Source organism: Brienomyrus brachyistius, chromosome 1 (genome assembly GCF_023856365.1).
Source record: "Brienomyrus brachyistius isolate T26 chromosome 1, BBRACH_0.4, whole genome shotgun sequence".
Taxonomy (NCBI): domain Eukaryota; kingdom Metazoa; phylum Chordata; class Actinopteri; order Osteoglossiformes; family Mormyridae; genus Brienomyrus; species Brienomyrus brachyistius.
The window spans coordinates 38,915,443-38,939,314 of record NC_064533.1 but is presented as its reverse complement, the minus strand read 5'-3'; the positions used below and the strand labels follow the sequence as shown (position 1 = coordinate 38,939,314).

Genomic DNA, 23,872 nt, shown 5'->3' with positions numbered 1-23,872 from the left:
TAACAAAATATATACAATAAAAAATGCTCAATGACAGGGTGGCTAAAATAATTATGTCTTTCTATTGGAGGGTATGAATGAATCAAGATTAAATTTTGAGGGGTGCATGCCCCCCCATCCATGGTTACTCTGCCCCTGCATTCACATATATCTTTATCAAAGAAGTGTTAGCCAAGAAAATGATTTATTATTATTATTATTATTATTATTATTAATAAGATGCCATATTAAGCACCATATTCAGTAGGATCAATACTTTTTGCACCACGAATATAATGCTTGCCTTGGGTTTCACATGTTTGGTTTTCTGAGCATATGCACAATTATCTTGGGCCACTTCTCATTGGTGAAAATGACTGTAAGACAAGGAGGACTGCAGGAATTTGTAAAACTATTCTCACAAGAGTTTTAAACCCTGTGTGCGATGTAGTGTATAATGCATATCCTAAATCACAGCCCTTGCGATTGGCTAATCGCGTTGTTTAAAATTGAGATTTTGATGTGAAATCGATAAATCTTTCAGTGTTACGCAGTATAAAACATGTGGGGTGGAGATGTGCTGCAGCATTCATACCTCAAGACCAGGTCCCTTGTCATAAACTCACCACTGCAGGTAGACCTCCCACTGCACATAGACCTCCCCCGACACCCAAGGTAGCAGCTCAGACTTTGGAATCATCTGGCAGTCTAGTGATCAACCACATGTGTTTTCTTGTGAGCTTGGTTCATAGCAGCTATATTTTTGGGTGCATATAAAGAGTTTTTTTAGGGGGGACATAACAGTGAACATTGAAAAGTTGTTTATTTTTTCTGGCAAGCCCATATTTTATGTCTTTTGAAGCCTCGACAGGTCCAACCCTTACAATGTTGATGAATCTACTTTTTTTAGAGACAGAGAAAATCTAAGAAAATCTATGCTTGAGCAATGGAGCCTGATAATATATCTGGTTGCTTTTATCAGAAAGGGTGAACGAAATGGCCCACTAGAGAAACGAGTGAATAAGAGTCTTCAGTATATCATGGAGAAGCAGGTCAGCGCGAATCATGACAGAGGGGAGCTGGCGAGAGAGGACATCAACAAAAGATCCTAAGTTTGACAGCCCTGAAAGGTGTCCCACTGTTATAACCTCAAATAATAATAATAATAATTATTATTATTATAAACACTTTGCTTGAACTTTTCACAAAAAACGCACAGAGCTGTATGAATTGGTTAAACTGATAGTTACTTTGCATGAGAGAATCATTTAGGAAAATTACAAAGCCTGGTGGATTAATAAAACCCTCCATACTTTTGACCGGGAGGATGCCCTTTCTATACAGCAATATTGTTTTAGTCTGCTGACACCCGAGTCAGATGACGGTCATCTAATCTTTTATCTGTGTTGGGACACCAGCCTCTGATCTTATGAGTTAGTCCATCTTACCTCAGCTCTTTGATGTCCACCCTACATTATTCTCTCAAAAATAAACTGAAGGAATGCTAAGACCTGATGATTTTTAATCTCACTTTTTAAAGCTTTATGAAGGACCAACTTAGCTGAGTAACAAGATGAATAACCTATCTTACTCAAGGCAATAGCACACGTGGCGAAGGTATATATTCAGAGTGAGGAGATGTTGTTACATTGATGGAGGGCATTGTCTACACAGTCATTCAGTCCTTTGGTTATTAGTTGTTTCATCTGTGTAATTTAGCACTAGTATTAAGTACATATTAATACTAAAGTAACCTTACAGAGCCTTACATGTACATTCATATATTAATGTGTATACATGCATACATAGTCCTCCAGAGAACTGGAGACACTTCAGTAATCTGACAAAGGAAACCATTAATACAAATTCATAATTCATACTTTCCAAGCATATAGACTATATCTGTTTATCTTTAAGCAAAAGAAAGGTAAGGAAGCGGACATGAGAATATGTTGAGAATCCAATCCCAGATATTAATGGACGTTATTTTCACTGTGAAATTTTGTAACTAATAAAGATAAGGCCAGATTTACTAAGCAGAGCAAATTAGCTTGACGATGCAATAAAAAAGGCAGCAATGGGAGTGGCCAGTTCTGTGGGTAATCTACTAAAAATGCACAAATTTATGAACACAGATGCAATCAGTTCATTTAAATAATGACCGATCCCATCTACCAAGGGCAGAACAAAATAAGATATGCATTTTTTCGGCATCAAATAATGGCGCTATTTGCAGTAAGCCTACTGCAAACCTTATTAAATCACATTAAATCACATTGTGTGATTCATTTAAATACTCTCCTCCCCCAAATTTTGCGTTTTGAAAGGGAACTCCTTCAGATGCATAAGCAGTATGGCCAACAATACTATTTTAAATCTAATTATTTAGTGCCAATACAACTCTGTGAGTTAATTAAAATAAACAAAATATAAATGTTGTTAAATGGTGGTTTCATATTAATATTGTCACCCTAATTCTACCCCTGGAGAATAAGCAATGAGCTTTATTAACTGATCTTGGGAATCCTACAAAGGTAGTTCATCAAAGCTCATCTGCAGGAGATTTAAATTCGGGAGAGATCTTCCCTCCCGATACCCGATGCTCTGCCAAATTTGGGAAACGAACAGACTTGATGCACAGTGTATTCGCAACAGTGTAGTTGACAAGATTGTATGTACACAGCCCAGCAACTAGCAGAAAACAGCCAGAAAGATCTGGCCAATGGGGGCCGTCTTCATGTCAGGGTAGGAGGGGACAGCTGGAACCATGGAGACCTCCAATCAGTGTTGAGTTGTGGATGGTGCATTTCCTAGATGCAGATGGCCGTATGCCTTTCTTACAGCAGAGACTGGTGGGGTCCTGTTGAGTCTGAAGCAAAAGCAAAGCGGGATGCAGTCTGCCGATGGTTTAGAGATGTTATTAGAGTTATTTGCTTTGGTTAACCACCACCGATTTATAAATCATACCTATAGAGAGTTAGGGATCACTCACTGAAAAGCCAACTGGCAGGTTAGTTTTCATTTTGACTATTATTGATTTAAATCCTTACCCCAAGAGTCTTGGATAATTGCGTTATTAAGATTAATTTGATTTTTTTTTTCCCTGCACCATCTACTGCTGAAGAGAAATGCAGAAGCTCAGGCTCAATGCTGTAGCTCGAAAGATTAATTGTACCTTTTCAGCATGAGGTGGAGCTACACTCTGCCCTAAAAATCTACAGCGCTAATTAGGCAGGAGTGCGGGCTTCACCGAGGAGACACACGGCTTGTAGGGATGTAGAAACACGTACAAAGGAAGGTCATGACCATAGTTAGATGCTTCTTCTTTTTTAACCATCTGCTTTCAAGCAACTCGGGTTTATCTGGATGACAGTGACCTTGAAAACTCAGTTTATTCAGTACTTTTATTTTAAATGAAAAAATTCCTGCAGTCCATAAAGGAATCTGACTTTAGGTACATCGAATAAAAGATAAATGATCAATGGAAGCATTCGTTCCAATTTTTTGCCAGCAATGAGCTGTATTGACTGATTTTAAAGCTGTGATAAACACTTGACATTTACAATTAGGCCGTATGATTTTGTCAGTCAGTCACGGAGCATTTTTGTTTAATGAGTTGTTTTCGGTCAGGTGTTCATCATTTGTGGTGATTTATTATATGATGATCAGCTTTCCCCAGGCGTTTCCCCAACATGAAACACATATTTAAAGTTATATTATTTTGCTACAGTAGTAGGAACTGTGTATATGTTGCCCTTTCAGTGTCACTATGGCGATGCCACCCTATTGGAGACACAGCAAGCAATCATCATGAGACTCGTCACTACAGCACAGACTTGTTTTTCAGGCTATAGAGAGGCAGCTTCCTGCCCGCAGTTGGTGTGACATCCGACACGCAGGTGCTTCTTGGCCACTTAATACCTCAGCTTGATACCTACTGGCTGGCCAGAGATGCTGTAGGTATTTAGTAGGGAGGATATAACACAGCTCCTATGAGTGAATCACAACAAGAAGGTCACAGCCTGAATTTCCTGGCAGAGATTGATTAGCTCCGTAAACAAGGCACTTGGGCCTATAGGGAAGTGGACAAATCCTCTCCCCTGGTCATTTATGTTGGTCATCCACTAGTTGGGGCTTAAATTCAGTAGTGTCAGTTGTTATAGTATGAATATCATAGTATTTTATATTTGATAGTAACAGGATACATTTTGAATGAGTAAATTTCTATGAGGTTTGTTTTATTTTTTTTTTTTACTTTTACAGAGTGCTCAGTGCCTGGAAGCAGAGCTGTGTAAAGCCGACATTGTCAGGCAGGCTTGATAGCCATCGCAAGTCTCCTTCGTAACCATCGCCTGATATCTTTCATTTTCAGAGACGATTTGTCACTACAGATTAGGACTCATTGCTCGGGCTAAGCGTCATAAAATCCTGCGTGAATCATGAATTGAGGACAGTCCAGCATCCTTTATATTTGACTCTGTGGCTTTGCCCATTTTTATACAGCATATCATAAATCTTGAACAAAAATATGTAGGAGATACATTCCAAAGACAAACATTTGTTCACAATAGTGTAGTGTCTCAGCAATCTCATGCTCAGGCAACACAGCTATGCGAAACAAGGTATAGGCTGAGTGCCTGATTTTTATTGTTTATTAGTGTATATAAGTAAACTGAGACACCCCCCCTCCCCCACCCCGTTTTCCTATTTCCTATCTTCTAAAGCTACGGGTCCCAGAGCGGCTCGCTGGAGGAGGTCCGTCTGGAGGGTGGACCTTTTGTACCACCAGCACCCCGCAAGGTGGAGATGAGACGAGACCCTGTACTGGGCTTTGGCTTCGTGGCAGGCAGCGAGAAACCAGTGGTGGTCCGTTCTGTTACCCCAGGTAACTACCCTCTCTGTCTGAAGGCTAAACTAGGGTTTCCATATCATCAGCATACCTTATAAAGGGTTAATAATAATAACTGTTAGTCAGTTTTTAGGTACCAATGTACTTGAACCATGTGTAACCTATGCTAACTCAACCCATACAGAATGGCAAATTGTGAGGACATAGGGCAACTCACTACATTTGTTTCGATAATACTTCTATTACTCGTCTGAAATATGATAACATGAAAGGCCTTGTATAGTAATACTTTCCTCATTGTAAAGTCTATGAGGTCTGCCTCTTGCAAAGGAACCATGAAACCATGATTCTGTAGGAAAAGAATGGCATTATAACATCTTTACTCTGTGCAGTAGCTTATGGTTACCTGAGGGTATCATTTGCACAATTCTGCCTGCACGGTAAAAGGGAAGAATAACTGGAAATAACTAGGTTTTGTATCGCCCACGTACTCGACAATCCGGTGCCTAAAAATCCGATATAGACTCAGAGGATTACATTATCATGAACAAACAGACTTCCAGATAATAATTACACCATTCTAAATGCATGCAGTTACCGATACAAACATGTCTCCATTTTTCCTTCTGCCCTCTGAAAAAGCCAAGGGCCAGTTCACTGTGTTAAATGCTGAAAACACAGCAGATTAAGTGCAATTGCGGATGCAGATGTGCAAATGCAGTGTAAATGCAGGTGCAGGTGTGCATAGAATGCAGAAATGAGAGGAAGCAGCAACCCAAAGAGGAAAGGTCCTCACATTTAGGGGCACATCATGCCCTGGCCCTCTGCTTGTCTTTCAGGGGGTCCCTCAGAGGGCAGACTTGTACCTGGCGACCAGATCATCATGATCAACGATGAGGCAGTCAGCAGCGCACCCAGGGAACGAGTCATCGACCTCGTCAGGTAGGGTGGCTAACCTGCACAAGAGAAAGTGGGTCCGAGAGTGGCTGCAACAGTGAGGCTGCAACAGTGAGGCTGCAACAGTGAGGCTGCTGCCCACCTGTCTGATCACAGGCAGGCCCAAAGCTTGCAGCAGAATGGAGAACAGTCATTGGCTCTGTTATATAACATGACAATTATATCCAACACAGCAGTCTGTACAGCAGTGACAGGGTAAAAATGATTAATCTTTTATCAGCAAGTTAGCAATATTAACATTAATATTCTCATATTTTTCTAGCAGAAATCAACTAGCTGGTACAATTCTGCATGAACAAATTACATTTTTTTCAATAACTGCATGAAAATCAGTCAGCGACTATGGTTAATGATATAAGTTTTTTCCTTGCATAAGAAGGTGATTCATGAGTTTCAGGGTCAATCGTCATTGCAGATGCCCCATTTAGTGAAAATATAAGTCTTTTTGTCCTTTAATAAATGTAGAGATATTGGTGTCCACTGAAATTCAGTAAAGTAACACATCATACTTTTATTTCTAAACTCCAATCCCAGTGTATCAACCTGATTTGACATACATACCCACAACAACTGACATTTTATTGACCCCCATGTGGAAATTCTCTTACCTCCCCCAACTTGCTCTCTGTAGGTGAGAGTAAGCTGGTCACAAAGGGCAGCCACCTGTGGTAGCACCCAGGGAGCTGGAGGTTAAGGGCCTTTCTCAAGGACCCAAAGACATGCTAAGACTGGGCTTGAACCAGCAACTGTCTGATCACAGACACAGAGGTTTAGCCCACTAAGCCACATGCTATTGGGGAACTGTAGAGCGTTTCTGGCATGAGGAGGAGAGGTAAGGAGCGTGCACTGATTACAGCGCATCGCTGCACCCACCACACGACAAACCACCTCAGGGATGAGAACCTGGGCGCAGCCATGTGGCAGGTGATACCTCAGCACCACACTAGTCCAAATGGACCAGTGTGAGGTTTTTTCCGGTGGCTGGAGTGTCAATCCTGCCACCAAGGATTTGGCATCAAGCATGAATATTGGTGGTAATGTTTATAAAAATCAAAGAATGTTTAAAAAGATCATACGTTGGACAATTAAATGAGTAAGTGAAGTAACCAGAATTATGTTCTGAAATCTATAAATATTGGAAGTGCCTTCAATTTTGGTCACTAGTGTGTGTATGTGTGTGTGTGTGTGTGTGTGTAAAAAATTATATAATGCCAGTAAAAAATCTGGGCACACCCACTTTTAATACATTTGTTTCTATTTTAGTAAAAAGCCTCCAGGCAATGACGTAATATAAATCAAATATTGCAATGGCCAAGTGTTCAACATCTCAAAATTTTCAGACTCTTCAAAATTACCCCCTTTTGCTTCAATGACACCATTTCAGACTCTTTCTATTCTTTCAGCTACCTGTAAAGCTTCTCCATCCGTCCTGAAGGTGGTTTCCACAAGTTCTGGGCACAAGTTGGCCACCCTGCTCTTTCTCTTTGATCCAACTCATCCCAAAACAGCTCAATAGGGTTTAGGTTAGGAGATTGTGGGGGCCATGTCTGTTGTATCACTCCATTATATTGTTGACAAAAAAATGGTGTTCAGTAATGTCTTGCCTTTTGACTGGTACTATGTATTTTTTCATAGATGCAGGATAGATGTCGCTCTTGTTTTATATAAACAGTTCCTTCTACTATTTATAAATAAAGTGTGCCCCAGGTGTAGGCGTAACCATACACAGACAAGGCACTGAGATATATAGTATTTTCAACCCTAAAGAAAAAGGATGAATGGAGGCCAGTTTCCATGGCGCCGCTGATGTAAGCCGTTGCTGTGGTTGCATGAGTGCACGGCAGGATGGGCAGATTATGTAGCCGGCGTCTGCCCGCCATGTGGGGCGCTTGTCAGAGCTTATGAAGGCCCCTGTGGGTGAGGCTGACTTACAGTTTGGACCAGCCCGCCTCTGCTTATTCACCCAGGAGTCTCGTTTATGGATCATCATGACCAAGAAGTGACATATGCATCTCAAGACCTGCGTGCTTATTCTGTTTGACTCCTGGCTTGGATGCATGCTTTTCATAACCCTTATTCTCTCTTTCAGGAGCTGTAAGGAATCCATTGTCCTAACGGTTGTGCAACCTTACCCTGTAAGTTACCTGGGCATTCGAGGCTTTTACTGAGGCTGTTCACATGAGGACAGCACAACTCCCCCCCCCCCCCAGCAGCTCAGGCAGAGGATAGGAGGTGTCCTCTACCAAACAGGGTCAACATGAAGATTAATAAAACTCCCAAAGGAAAAAAAAAACTCTGCATGGCTTTAGAAAAAAAAAATTGAGTTAAAGTAAAAATACTACTCAAGATTCAGCCGCCGTCCATCAGGACTTCATAAAGCTGCTCACACTGACACTATCATGAGAGTCAGAGATTTGCCCCGGCCTCTGCTGTATTGTCCCCATCGGGAACATTTGCAGTGACCCCCCCCCATACATACACACAGCATGGGCTGCGAGGAATATGATAGAGGGGACATGCACCTGAAGCATGAACCCATCCTACATACCCCATGGCAATTACAAACCCAGATTCACCAAAACACATGTCTTAAGACTAAGGGCTGCACAGGGAGAATGACCAAACTGCACACATGTGGAGCTGTGTGGAGGAGTCAGGACCACGGTGCTCACCCGCTTCCCCACCTCTGTAAATAACACACTGCCATTTACGTTTTGGACTGTTTTCCAGCTACTTGAGGAAACAGGAGAGCACATTCAACCTTCCGAGTTTTTATTATTGAGACAAGGCTTCACTTCTGATTAACACATTTTTTAATGATCTGGAATGAACATGATGTCCTCTTTCAGAATAAGGATACCAATTGTTCTAATCAAGCTCAGCGGTGCTGATTCAATCTGATTGGCTGAGAGAAGTACCTATGGGAGCATGGATTCTAATCATGTTAATAGAACACTAAGAAACACCATCTTCTGACTAATGTGCTATGATGAATGCCAGCAGAAGCTATCAGAGTGCAGTTAAAGGCACAATCCTCTTCCATCTATCATCTATCATGCTCGAGACTATACAACTGTACATGTGACCATTTGTCCGTTTTAACATTTATTATACAGTTTAGTGGAATTTGTGGGGGGCACGGTTGTGCAGTGGTTGGCACTGTTACCTCACAGCTTTGGGTCCTGAGTTCAAGCCTCCACCAGGGTTCTCTGTGTGGAGTTTTAATATTATCCCTGTGTCACTGTGGGGTTTCCTCCGGGTACTCCAGTCCCCCCCCCCCCCCCCGCCCCGCAGTATGAAACATGCTGAGGCTAACTGGATTTGCCAAATTGCCCGTAGGTGCGTGTGAATGCGCTGTGTGATGGGCTTTTGTTTTTGTATTCATTCAAACTTTTGTGTAAGGTCCCGACAACTATGTCAATGTCAGTGTTTGGTGCTTGTTCTCAGAAAATGCAGGATTAAATAGATATATTGTTCCTGCCAAATTCCCAGTTAGTAATTTTATTTATTAACTAACTTACAGTTGAGTTGAGTGACCCAGAGAAACGCTGAGTAACTGAGTGTTATTGCCTTTAACAAGAAAGAATACACACCAGCAAGAATATTCCAGCCATCATCTGGAAATGTATACATGTATAACAGTGTCATTTTCCTGAGAGGTTGACTGGATGTTTCTTTCTTGCTTGAAGACTAATCATTCATACAATGAAGGTCCCTGCATACCATTACTTGTGACCATAGCAACCATGTACCTGGTTTACACAGAAGCTTATGTAACAAACTGAATAAATCAATCAGTAATGTCTATGTCGACTTGGATGTAGCAAAGAAATGAATAAATTGTGATGATTAATCTTTTACTGGTCTAAAGGGTCCTTAAGCAGACTTCCTCAAAGCCTACCCATGTGTTCCCCATTTGTCAGCTGTCTAGTCCCCTAAATATCGCATTGCTAAATGCAGATGGGCTTTTCAGGATACCTTGACCGTTTTCCTCTTACAAAGTTTGTCATCCATTTGGCCTCTTCTGGTTTGGGTTGCTAACCAGTTGTCCCCTTTTCTTTCCAGTGCCCCAAGTCGGCGTTCATCAGTGCTGCAAAAAAGGCAAAGTTAAAGTCAAACCCAGTTAAAGTGCGCTTTGCAGAGGAGGTCATTGTAAATGGTCAGGTCTCGGTATGTAGACCATTAGCTATGCATTATGTCAACAAGCATGGATCTTTTAAATAAAGTTTAATGAAGATCAAATAGATTTTAGGTTACTTATTGCCCAGAAATGCAGCGGCCTGCTATCCACACACCTTTGTTAATATATGACTGTATGTGCAGGGGTAATAGACAAATTATGGACACAGCGGGATCTCTCTCCAACAACACTTTGTCTGCTAACTACTGATACTTCACACTTTAGTTAGCTGTGTTCATATAACTCTTACTCGCATAGCCCTTGTTTACTCATATTTACTATATATACAGTATGTTTGTTAATTTATTTCAACCTTTATTCAATCTCATTCTTTCACGCTGTAGGTAAATGGTGTAATGTAAGACGTATGTCTAAAATGTTGTATGTACTTGTAAGTTGTTTTCAAAATGTCTTGTATGCTGTAGGTTATACCAGGGCACATACACTAACACAAAATCCTTGTGTGTTGAATTACTTGACCAATGAAGATCTTGCTGATTTTGATTAAAAGGTAGTAATCACCATTAATGAATAATAATTTTCTCTCATTCCCAGGACACAGTCAAGGACAACTCACTACTCTTCATGCCAAATGTCCTGAAGGTGTATTTGGAGAACGGACAGACAAAGTCCTTTCGATTTGATAGCAACACTTCCATAAAAGTGAGCTTCATATTCCATGATCGGGTGTGCAGATTTGGATGGAATGGGGCCTGCACTGCCCTGGAATTATAATCAGATATTTATCTTTAATTTTGACACACAAAAATTTAGGAAACTGCATTTTATGTTTGCGATATTGAACAGGATTTAAATTCATATCCATTGCTACTGGTCAGAATGATGTTACACAGCTGGTAATATTTACAGTATAAAATAGTACTGCTTAAGTAGTAGGGCTACATATTTCAGCTTGTTTTAAAATATGTACAGTACTGTGCAAAAGTCTTAGGCAGGCAAAGAAAATGATGTTTCCTTGTGTTGGTGTAAAACTATGATATTATGCCTGTCAAAGTGTGTCAGCTTAGCCATTTCAGAACCTCTGCTAAAATCATCCTAGTATTTGCAGGGACCGTCCAGTGCAGCCATGTATTTTTTGACTTGGCCACTAGCACACCTCATACAGCTAGTCAATCTGTCACTGACTTTTTAAACCAATATATTTAATTATTTAATTGAGCTGTTGGTGAAATTTAACAAAATCATGGAGTGGCTGAGGTGCCCCTGAGGAGAAGTTTGGGAACTGAAGCGGTGTTCATCTAGCCATCCAACTAGATATCAGTAACTTTTTAGAAAACAGAAGAAATTATTGCTAGTTTTTATTGTGTTACTCTCAATTTGCACATGTTCTAATGTTAAATTGTGTTTTTTGTTCTAAGCCAAAGTACACTTGCTACCCAGATAGAGAGTTTTAAACATTTCTTTTGACTGCTTAAGGCTTTTGCACAGTATTGTATATCTACAATGAATTGTTATTGCTCATGAGTTTACAATACACATCAATGCAACCTAGAGAAAAAAAAAAATTGTAAAGAAATGATTCAGCAATAAATACTTTTTTTTCATAAAAAGACTGTTGGCCCAAGACCCTTTCCAAGCCTGTATTAACTGATGCCTCCTTGCGTGGCAGGATGTTATCCTGACTCTGCAAGAAAAACTGTCTATTAAGAGCATCGAGCAGTTCTCCCTGGTGCTAGAGCAACGGGGCGAAGGGGCTCCGAGCAAAATGCAGCTCCTTCATGAGCAGGAGATGTTGTCTCAGGTGAGTATTTCAGGCTGGGGTGAGCAGCTGGTTGCCCTTCCTCCTTCTGTAGGGGGTGATGCTACTTCGGGTTAGTATTTCAGACTGGGGTGTGTGGGTCGCTCTTCCTTCTCCTGTAAGGGGCAATGCTACCTTGGGTTAGTATGTCAGACTGGGCATGCCTGTCGCTCTTCTTCCTCCTGTAGCAGGTGACGCTGCCTCAGGTTAGCATTTCAGATGAGGGTGAGCAGCTGGTATACTGAAAAGGGGGTGGTTTTTGTGATTTCTTTCCCCCACAGGTGGGATGATATTCATGTACATCCCATGACAACCTGAGCCCTGCCCGCGGGTGACATTTAATTTCATGGTATTGTCCCTTGAATAGGTGACACAGCGGCCAGGGTCTCACAAGATGAAATGCTTCTTCAGGCTCAGCTTTGTCCCGAAGGACCCCATCGACCTTCTAAGAAGAGACGCGGTGGCTTTCGAATACCTCTATGTTCAGGTATCATCTGACAGAAAGTACTCAGATACTGAAAATCCACGCTTAATAGAACATTTTCATTGTTACAGGCCTTTTATAGTTCTTTCAGAAAGATTTTTTCCCTACAAATTAGTGGCTATTACAGCAGCAACCTGGCAATTACACAAGTAGTAAGAATTAAATTAAGAGGATGTGACCTTTGCCCCCCCCCCCCCCCCCCCCCCATCAGAGCTGTAATGATGTGGTGCTGGAGCGCTTTGGTCCGGAGCTGAAGTACGATATGGCACTGAGACTAGCTGCCCTGCAGATGTACATCCTCACGGTCACCACGAAACAGACACAGAAGGTCTCCATCAAATATATCGAGTAAGTTTGGTCTGTTCATCCAGTCGCTTATTGGCTTCTCTTCTATGGAAAAAATTATGACACGTTTACACTGAGTTCTGAAGCTTAATATCTGGGTCACATCAAGCCATGAATGGAGCCTGTCCGAATATATTTACGAAGCACAGCACAGCTTTCCCGTCCCACTGATTGTTCATTAATAGGTATTCCTTTGAACTGATGTTTTATGTTATCGTAAAAGAATATTCCATATAAAGCATACCTGCAGTCCAAACACTAATGTAACAAAAGTCCCACTGGAAAATCACAAGCTTTGGGTGGGGGGGGGGGGGGGTGGACTCTGTGATTAAATTGCTCCATAGAGGGTGTATTTCTGTTACTGAGCGATTGGAGTAACGGATTATAGGAAGGATTTCCTATGTTTCCACTCAACTCACAAACCCGAGTGGAAGTGATCTCACAGCTGTGAGAGTTGGTGACCTGAGTCTCACAGGAAAATCCCACCCTTCCAAATAGTCACTTTTACATAAAGGCACGTTTAATAAGGTTAAAAGTTAGTAACATTCCTGCGTTGCTCTTTAGGAAAGAATGGGGCTTAGCTCTCTTCTTGCCCCCTGCTGTGCTGTCCAGCATGAAGGAGAAGAACATCAAGAAAGCCTTGACACACATCCTCAAGACCAATCAGAATCTCGTACCACCGGGCAAGAAGGTAGCCACTACATGTTTCTTCTGCTGAATTTGCTCTCTGAATTCAATTGAAGTGCATATGAATTGGTCTGGAAAACAGTTTTCATCATGGGAACACAAACATTACACGAATAGACGTATCTAATGTGATCGGAAATTAAAGCAGCACAATGAACTAGAACGTTTCCAATGTATACTATTACCCTTAGACAGCAGCCTCCATTATGAAGTTAGGTCATTCCTCTTTGTGTCTGGAACATTCTGATTAGATGAGCATTCAGTGAAAAGGTATGGATGGATGGATAGGTGGATGGATGGATGGATGATGTATGGGTGGACTGATGGAAGGTAGGATTTGGAAATCTGGGGGGGGGGGGGGGGGGGGACAGTGATTCATTTCAAGTTTCAGGGCAAATGAGATGCTGCCTGAGACTCCTACTGATCATATCCGTGAGCTCAGCATGTCCGCCCCGGGAAGTCAAACCAGCCCATGCATATTGTCCGAAACTTTTCCCTCTCCTTTCCCTCCTTGCTCTTGACTTCCAGTGAATTGTGTAATGATTTCAGTTGTGCTGCCCTGAAGCTCACAGCTCTCTGGGTTTCATGTGAAATGAAACTTCAGCTATAGCCTACTGAGGGGCCTTTCTGGGCTGACCTTGTGAGCTTGTACAGTTTTGCAAAATTAGCAGGAGGCTAACTTTTCATGAATCAAGGATTTTCTTTCTCCCTCCCTACAACTTCTCTCTTCTCTCTCTCTCCTGCTGTTTCTTTATTTCCCTCCCCCTCTCTGTCTCTGACACACACAAACAGAAATCATATTTTCAGCCTCACTAGAATCACATTACACTGCTGACAAAGTTTGGCTAGTTTGAGGGCTCTCCCTCACATACCACCGCTGACATATCAGCCGCCGAGTTCTTCGCATTCCCTACACTGCGAATGAAAGTTTGAGCACCTTTCACACAGTGTTACTGTAACACCTTCAGGGGAACATTTACGCTGTGTGAACAGCATAGCCTCTAACCCGCCTCATGTAATTACATTTAAAATATTCCACACCAATGTACTTCAATTCATGCAATGCCAGCTGAATCAATTAAGCAAAATGGAATTATATTCACTATTTTATATTCTACATTCCATGTCCTTGTACGCTACTAGTAATATTTCATGTCTCTTTTAAAAGTACCTAGTAAAAGAAATCCTGACAGTGTCTCTGAAAATCTAACGTGTATATGTTTTTGTCTCAAGAGAAAAAACACATTTCAAACATATTTTGCTTCGATATTGCAAACTGCTTAAGTGACAAGGCTGCTCCCTAGTGGAAATAACTTAAATATATATCCAATCATTCTTCATTAGATTTTCCTCACGAACTCTAGCTAGGTGATTCTGTAGGCTTTGCTGTCTCTAAAGTTTTCAGTTTTGACACCTCAAATGTACAGAATGCTTAAATTTGTGCTTATATATTGCATCTCGACAATTTGGTTTTCTTTTTCAGTTAACTGCTTTACAAGCAAAGGTGCAGTATCTGAAGTACCTCAGTGATCTGAGACTATATGGGGGGCGCGTCTTCAAATCCACCCTACTAGTAAGTAGTGAAATCGCCTGTAGTATTGGCGATTTCTTCAGTCCCTTCCTAGCAGACACCTTCTGGCAGATCTCCAGGTCCGAGTCTCCCAGCAGCACTAAATAAAATCAAGAGTCTGTGCCTATTTCAGACGGTTCTTTCTTCTATCACAGCAGGGAGAAAAGCATACAGAGGTCACCCTGCTCGTTGGCCCCCGGTATGGCATTAGTCATGTGATCAACACCAAGACCAACCTGGTGGCTCTGTTGGCCGATTTCAGTCATGTGAACCGCATCGAGATGTTCACAGAGGATGAGCTGAACGTCAGGGTGGAGCTACATGTTCTCGACGTCAAGGTGTGTCAGGCTCTGAGCCAAAGCAAGATATTTTACCAGACTTATGCATTTTGAAAATTCGAAATGTGCTACAGTCAGCTCTGATCGAAACACAAATGATGCCCTACTTTTTTGGTTTTGAATAGATTGTATATTGGCTACAGAACCAACAGCATTATTATTGTTATGTAATTTGTATGCACGGCATTGTTATCCAAGAAAATCTTAAATTATATTTAATGTACCCGTCAGTACTTTTCATGTCATGAATTCATTGAAGCCTGACTGATGGAAAACCCACCATCTGCGTGGCCCTTTCAGATCACTGTACATCTGCTATCTCAGGAGCAAGGTGTGCGAGGTCATCAAATGCTGAGTGTTTTTTACAGAACAGTGCCCCAGGTCCTGCAGTGTCTGCATGCTAATCTCCTCCTGTCTGCATTACAGCCCATCACTCTCTTAATGGACTCCAGTGATGCCATGAATTTAGCCTGCCTGACAGCTGGATACTACAGATTGCTAGTAGACTCGAGACGTTCAATCTTCAATGTGGCTAACAGGAGTAACACAGGGAGCATGGACTCTGGTAGAGTAACAGTCCATGCATTTTTTAGCTGTCGAGTTATTGATTTTTACAGAGCAGGAAGGTTCAGATTACTTAATTGAGATTATTTTCACGTTCCAGACCAAGATCTAAGACGCAAGATTAACCTTCAAGCTGCTGAGTGGACATACAGCACGTCCTTCAGCGGCAGTGAAGACTCCAGCATAAACAAGGAACATTCATACGACGACGATTCAGAGTTCCAGGACTGTGCAGGCAGTGAACATAGACTTACTCCCATTTATATCACAGATATCCAGCAGTCACCTCATGCAGCACAGATGGGGGAGAGAGGGAACAGAGTTTCTCACACCCAGCCATTCCTTTCTGTCCCTAAAAACAACATCCAGGAGTCTCCCCGAAGCGCCAAGGTGTCCTTCATTTTTGGGGACCCCCCTTTAGATAGCATCAATCCCCAGAACCTGGGGTATGAGCGGTTATTGGACGAAAGCCCCGAAATCCTAGATGAACACAGATCCATGTACTTCCAAAACGAGGAGGACTTTAAGAGTATGGATTCATCTAGGGATGGATTGGGGTTTCAGTATGGCACCCACTCAGGCTACAGCCACATAAGTGACGGAAAAATCTTCGGGAATGCAGAAGGCATCGAGGAGCCCCTTCTACATGACATCTGCTATGCGGAAACCACAGACGACGCAGAGGATGAAGATGACGTCAGCTGCGAGGAGGACAGCGTGGTGGGAGAGATGAACAAGACAATGTTCCTCAAACTGTCAGGCTCTAGTGATGACATCATTGACTTAACCACCCTCCCCCCACCAGAGGGCAATGATGAGGAAGAAAACGACGTTCTCCTGCATTCTCTCAACCTAGCCATCGCAGCTCCCCCACCCGGGTTTAGGGACAGCTCAGACGAAGAGGAGCACCAGGCCGCACAGATCGCAGAACCCAAAGGATTGGGTGCGAGCGACGACATCCCAGTGTCACTAATTGACGCAGTCCCTACACAGGTGGAAGGTGGCAGCGAGGCAGCCCTGGACGATGCTGTCGTTTCCACCTTACAGGCCTTGGAGGCGCTTGCTGCATCCGAGGAACAGTCACACCAACAATCAGCCAATAGCTCAGGTTCTTATACGATTGTGACATTTATTCATTGATAGCATTCAAAATCCTATTCATTTACATCTGTTTTGTGTTCAAAACAAACCCGTTGTCCTGTGTTCTTTTGTTTTGTATATGCATCTCATTCTTTGCATCCCTGTTACTCATTATTTACTGCATTTGTTTGATTTTTGTTCATTTTGCATTGTCTTGCTTGTTTGATTTCTATGTATACATGCATTTTCAGTTGATAGCCCTCATTATTTTTGTAAAATAAAAATGTGTCTCCCTTGAAAAAGATGTGCAAATGTGACTCACATGTGGTTATTAATGAGCTGTTTGTCTCTCTGTGGTATGCAGGTGTAGCGATTTCTCGGGCCTTTAGCCCAGAGTCGTCTTCAGATTCTGGGAATGAGACAAACTCGTCTGAAATGACTGAAAACTCAGAGCTTGCAGCAGCCCAGAAGCATTCAGAAAGCTCCACACGCTTATTTGTAGGTACCATCGAGGGCTATCAGCCTCTCCTTGAAGAAAAAGCAGAGTTTCCCATTTCTGACCCCACCCTGAAAATGAGCAACACTTTTCGAGGTCACCAGGATGAAGAGCAGCAGTCAGCAGGTGCTCCTTCAAAACAGATTATTCACTCAGATGACATCGAAATGGAGCCTGAAACTATGGAAACCAAATCTGTGACGGATTATTTCAGTCAAATGCACATGGGTACACTGGTGAATTCCTGCAACAGCAAACGAAAAGGGAAACTGGGTGAGGCAGATTCTAGGAGGCACTTTGATACAAATACCACTGGGAAGCGGCAGTTAAAGGCACTTGACCCTGGCAACGAAGAACATCAACAGATGGGGAAATTCAACACCTTCAGTGCAAGGGAAACTCACCGCATGAGTCTCTTCGACCTGGAACGCACCTCGTTTCGTGAAAAAAGTCAAAGATGGCAGGCGTTTTCTGAAAACAAAATGGCAAACATTGCCCTCTCTGGGTCGGTGAGTATCCGCGCTTTGCTGCGAGGCAGACTGGGCCTCAAAGACTCTGAGAAGGAAACAGATAAAAACAGTGCCTCTGAGACTCGAAAGGACGAAAGCCTTCCCCCGGACAGTGGGCATATCCCCATTGACAAGGACCTCAACAAACCTAAGCCAACAAACGTAGCAGGTGAGGAACAGCATGAATCAACACAGATCCCATCAGAGCAGCCCGTGGGCCACCTGTGTGAGTACCACCTGGCTAAGCGCATGACATCCTTGCAGAGCGACGGTAGCTATTCTCTGCAGAGCTCACAGTGTTCTTCCCTTGATGCTGGGTGTAACATGGGGAGTAGTAGCTGTGCCACACCTATGGATTCACCCCATTGCATCGGTGACACCAAGAAAGGCCTCGGTTTCACAATGTCCGAGGAGAAGGCCCACGGTATGACAAGCCACATACATCAAGGGAAGGATCTCCAACCAAATATGGATCCTTCAGTTCTCCAGAAGATGCTGCCTAATGCACATGCATCTGCTGCCTCTGAAGCCACAGTTGGTACTTTGCAAGATGGGTCTCATCGGATGCCTAAGATTAAAGAAACCACAGGTACACCCAAAAGGGATAATCTTTTCTCTGATCTCTATAAGAAGGATCAGTTTATTAAACCCAAAACTATAGCAGGGAGTCAGGCTTATAGGCACTTTATACGCATAACTGTAAGCCAGGCACGAGAGAGTGCTAAACTGCAGGGTATGAACGCATGTGTTAGCCTAAGAAGGATGGTTAACAAGCATGTCCATCACAATCCAGTATTATTCGATTTAGTTAAGTGTAAGAATAATACCAACACACAAAACTCCTGCATGCTGCCCTCCACTGAACCCTCTGAGATCACAAATCTGGTACACTCTGTTGGAGCTGCCTTAAGCACAGGTACCAATCCCAGAATGTACTACTCTGCTACTTTTCCCACTAACTTGAAGAAAAGTCCCGATTTGCATGCTCAGAGATGCATGAACAGTCTTGAAGTTAAGTACTGTATCGAGAGGAGAAGCTCAATCTCCGGCCTTGGAGGCAAATTAGAGCAAGGCACTGATGGTGAACCAATTCTGTACCAGTGTAAGAGGAACATGCACGAGAGTATTGGTAGGCCATCGGAAAACATATACAGCAATCAGCCACCTGGCGAGAAGGACTGGTTCAAGGATGATTGCAGATCGCAGCATGTTGTCAGGGAAATGCTTAATGATTCTCTGTGTTTTTCTACTACCCCTAGTGTAGCTTGCACAGAGCTCGAGATGGCACGAAGAGGAGATTCTCTCTCCAAACAGGTCGAAGGCAAGCCTGTGCTGCCACCATCTAACATTAGCGCAGATTCCAATGTGCCAAAACTGGAGTCTACCGACTTCCCAAAAAGAAACCTTAGCCAGGCACCATCCTCCAGCTTATCCTCATGTGATTCCGACACTGGTGGCCCCAAGAAACACTGGATGTCAAGGAGGAGCTCTGGCAGCATCGAACCCCCGGCATTTGAGAAAACCAAAACCACCACTGGCGGCATGAGCTTTCAACTTCCCCAAATCCCCATCACCAAACTGCAGAAAAGAGCAAGGAGGCTACGCAAGAATCACCCACAGGGCTCAGTCACCTGGCATTCAACGGCCTCCGCTGGCAGGAAGGCCTGCAGAAGGGCTTCCCTCATGCTTCCCGTGCCAAAGGATACTAAGCAGTTCCGATCTTTGCCAAAACTGGACACCAGCAACTGGACATGCCATGGGCCTTTCAGCCACTGCTTCCTCAAAAAGAGACGCACGGTTGACGAGGATGAAGACAACAGAGGGACGCCCGTGCAGAATTACGCCCCTCAGTCCCCCAAAGGGGCACTGGATATCGCCTCCCCTGTAAGTGGGGAGCAGCTCTACCCCGAAATCAACCTGAATGGCATGACCTTCAGTGCCCGGCTGGCCCGTGTCAATGTCCTGAAGGACACAATGTACAGCTTCCCCACGGGCTTCATAGTGGCACAGAGGGATGCCAGGGAGCTGATTGCCCTGCTGCGCTCCTGCATTGGAACAGCCGACAGAATGCTACCTGAGATCCAAGGGGCCGACCTGAACCAGTACGTACAGCTGCTTGCCATGGAGTCCAAGGAGCTGGGCAGCACATGCAGGAAGATGGCGCTGGCCCACAAAAGCGCAGAGGAAATGGTTCTGGCCATGACATGCAGCTTCCAAGTACTCTGCTGCCTCACGGAGGCTTGCATGTGTCTAGTGAAGGGCATGGCTGAAGAGGTACAGCAACGTGAGGTGGTAGCTATAGTAGATGAAGTTGTCATGAACTACATATGCCTGCTGAAGGCAGCAGAGGCAGCTTCTGCCAATGCTGCTAATGACCACAACATCAAAGCTCTGGCACGGCACTCCACCTCCATGTCCACCATTATAAACGCACTGACACGCTCGCTCAAAGCACTCCTCAATAAGTAAACACTCTTTCTAGTGTCCTTTTGCAAGCCATATACCGTAGTGTGGGGTGATACCAGTCCACAGTGTGAACTGCACGAACTTGACCCTGTGAATATTTGTTTTATATGTAAATGAATAATATAAATTATTAAATTATATAGAACACTATATAGGCATTAAAGGAAAAATGTATTCATCCTCCATTAGAGAGCAAGATAAACTGAAAGAAGGTAAAATAATATAATCCTTCATGCTCCTACTTGTATGATTTTTTCATTACACTTCCTTAGTACAAGAGGAAAAATGACAGAAGAGGAACATGTACTCAAGATGGTCTTATTTGTGCATATAATACTGCTTTGTATTATAAAATTTAAAAATTATTTAAAATGAATTTATGATTTTTTTAATAAATGCAAAATGATGTAAAGACCGCACTAAATCAATTACTTGAAAAAGACCCTAGAAAAATTTTATTCATACAGATCATTAATAAAATGATATATATATATTTTTTGTATTAACTGTAAACAATGACACACACACTGTGTTTTCACTGATACAAGTGTGGTGTCAGATACATTCCACAGGCTATGACACATATCTTCTTAACTGTACAATCTTATATAAGAGATCATAATAGATAAATGAACATTGAAATAGAAATTCTCTTTCTATCATGTTGCTTACACATTAAAACACTCAAGGCACTGAATACCGTCCATGCTGTCTTTATTGTTTGGATGAAGGAATGGATGGATGGATGGATGGATGGATGGATGGATGGATGGATGGATGGATGGATGGATGGACAGACATATGGATGGATGGATGGATGGATGGATGGATGGACAGACATATGGATGGACTGTGTGTCATCCATTCATATAATTATTGCATAACAGCTACAGTATTCATTTAAATTTGTTGTTGAGCATTTGAACTGGTCTTTTGGTTACAGGTAAGTAGCAGTTTTATAGTAAGTAATGGCAAACAGTACTGACAGGTGCAGATGTCCAGCATTACACCAGATGACGGTTCACTGGCTTTGAGTGATGCTCAGAGAGGGATGAAGTGTTTTTCTCTTTGTTCAAAGGACACTTAATCTGGTGAAAAATCATGCCAACTCTTTCCTATATACTGTACACCACTACTGTTAGTAAAGAAACATTATATGTACATATTACAGTAACAGTAGTTACTCTGATTCATCCCAAAAGAACGTATTCAGGCTGACACAAAATCAGTACATCAGTGAAGCCCAACTAAGATTAACTGACCAGACTAACAAAATAATTTAACAGCTACAAAACTAAAATCATGCGGATTAAGGCTGTGAACTGTTCATAAGGACAGGATTCCCTTTCTTTAATATACACTATATTAACAAAAGTAAGGGAACACCGACCTTTACACATACATGATCTTTAATGACACCCCATTCTTAATACATTAGAGTAAGAATAATACATAAGATCACATTAGATTCAGGCTTTAATATGGAGCTGACCCACCCTTTGCAGCTATAACAGCTTCAACTCTTTTCATTACACTTCTGGGAAGGCTGGGAAGGTTTGAGTGTGTTTATGGGAATTTTTGACCATACTTCCAGGAGAACACATGTGAGGTCAGGTCAGATGTTGGATGAGAAGGCCTGGCCCACAGTTTCCACTCTAATTTATCCCAAAGATGTTCTACCGGGTTGAGGTCAGAGTCTGTGCAGGCCAGTCAGGGTCCTCCACACCAGACTCGCTCATCCATGTCTTTATGGACCTTGCTTTGTGCACTGGTGCGCAGTCATGTTGGAACAGGAAGGGGCCATCCCCAAACTGTTCCCACAAAGCTGGGAGCATGAAATTGTCCAAAATGGCCTTGAATGCTGCATTATTAAGAGTTCCTTTCACTGGAACTAAGGGGCCAAGCCCAAGCCCTGAAAAACAACCCCACACCATAATCCCCTCTCTCTTGGCAACAGCCAAACCCAAATCCAGACAGAGAAGCATGATTTGTCACTCCAGAGAACACGTCTCCACTGCTCTAAAGTCCAGTGGAGGCCTGCTTTATACCACTGCATCTGACGCTTTGCATTGCACTTGGTGATGTAAGACTTGGATGCAGTTGCTTGGCTATTCTTGAGCTAATCTGAAGGCCACATGAAGTTTGGAGGCCTGTAGCTATTGACTCTGCAGACAGTTGCCGCCTTCAGCACACTGTGCGCCTCAGCATGCATTGTCCCCCCTCTGTGATTTTACGTGGCTTCCCACTCTATGGCTGAATTGCTGCTGTTCATAATTGTATCACCTTTGTTAAAACAGCACTAACAGCTGACCGTGGAATATTTAGTAGCGAGGAAATTTCACGAATAGACAGGTGGCATCCTATCATGGTACCACGCTTGAATTCACTAAACTCCTCAGAGTGACCCATTCTTTCGCAAATGTCTGTAGAAGCAGTCTGCATGCCTAGGTGCTTAATTTTATGCACCTGTAGCTATGGAAGTGATTGGAACACATGAATTCAATGATTTGGAGGGGTGTCCCAATACTTTTGGGAATATAGTGTGTGTGGTGAGTGTGTGTGTGGTGTCTGTGTATATACATATATATTCACTTTGAAAAAAATAATAGAAAATTCTCTAAACATTTTATCTCTCATTATTCTGACATTTAGCAAATAGAAATTATTTTGGTAATCCTAACAGACCTAAAATAGGAAATGTTTTGTCTGATTATATGTTAGACAGTATGAAAAAAAGGTTATGTGTCTTTTTACACAGTGTATGTAAAATTCTGTGTGTATATATATATATATATATATATATACAGTTGGTATATATATATGTGTGTGTGTGTTATAATTTGTTATAAGAGCTCATATTTCTAACGTGATTTTCAGTCGTGACTTTGAAACCTGGTACATTGCCATGTCCAATGGAAAGACTTTAATGTACCTCATTTTATCAAACAATCAACAGAAAGTTCTAACATCCTTTAAGTACTTCCACCACCTGGATTCTGCTTGCAGTTTAAAATCTTCATTGTCTGCTAGGAAATGCTGAGTATCGCTGGATATCAGCTGACTGAGAACACTCAATTCAAACTGTTTAGCCCAAAACACAAGGAACGATATATGAAAAGCTGAGGAGTGAAAATAAATTATGTTTCATGTGAAACACATTAATATTAATATTAATCAGCAGTATCTTAAGGCAAAAATGAGTGGTACAAGATGTGGTCTATACATGATCTATGGTTTTACCTCATAAATTATTACTCCTACAGTACCTTTGGGCAGAGATGGAATGGAAGATACAAGCTGTAGTGAAACTGAATGACTATCTTGTGAAATGAAAGACAAATAAAGCAGTTGACGTGAGCACCAGATGGATAGGCTATGGAAACCGAAGATTATGCACATACTGTATTAAGAGAGACTGTGCCAGGTTTTTAAATAACTGAACAGAGCAGCTGTCTTATTCAATGGTTACTTTATCATCTACCATGTCAGAATTACCCGGTTAGTGTCATCAGGGCCAGCTTTATGCTGCCTACTCACCACTTGGATCATAGTCATCAAGTCAGATTTAGTGCTGTAACGAGTAAGTTGACCAGACTCACTGTCCGTCTT

The 23,872-nt window shown here is 42.4% G+C and overlaps 1 protein-coding gene across 3 annotated transcripts in view; it reads left to right on the top strand.

Annotated features, from left to right (window-relative positions):
- LOC125745027 (FERM and PDZ domain-containing protein 4-like) overlaps nt 1–20,960 on the top strand; it is a 38,072-nt gene extending 17,112 nt beyond the window's left edge. Inside the window, exons 3-17 of one of the 3 annotated variants that reach the window (XM_049017425.1) lie at nt 4,704–4,864; nt 5,668–5,770; nt 7,875–7,920; nt 9,851–9,955; nt 10,521–10,628; nt 11,596–11,727; nt 12,092–12,211; nt 12,420–12,556; nt 13,118–13,244; nt 14,724–14,813; nt 14,966–15,148; nt 15,575–15,713; nt 15,813–16,820; nt 17,157–18,386; nt 19,062–20,960. In XM_049017425.1, coding sequence (XP_048873382.1) covers nt 4,704–4,864; nt 5,668–5,770; nt 7,875–7,920; nt 9,851–9,955; nt 10,521–10,628; nt 11,596–11,727; nt 12,092–12,211; nt 12,420–12,556; nt 13,118–13,244; nt 14,724–14,813; nt 14,966–15,148; nt 15,575–15,713; nt 15,813–16,820; nt 17,157–18,386; nt 19,062–20,266 — 4,894 coding nt within the window. In that variant the 3' untranslated portion in view covers nt 20,267–20,960. Of the gene's footprint in view, nt 1–4,703; nt 4,865–5,667; nt 5,771–7,874; nt 7,921–9,850; nt 9,956–10,520; nt 10,629–11,595; nt 11,728–12,091; nt 12,212–12,419; nt 12,557–13,117; nt 13,245–14,723; nt 14,814–14,965; nt 15,149–15,574; nt 15,714–15,812; nt 16,821–17,156 lie in introns of all 3 variants that reach the window. The other 2 variants (XM_049017434.1, XM_049017415.1) reach the window with 2 other exon arrangements.
- The last annotated feature ends 2,912 nt before the right edge of the window (nt 20,961–23,872 follow it).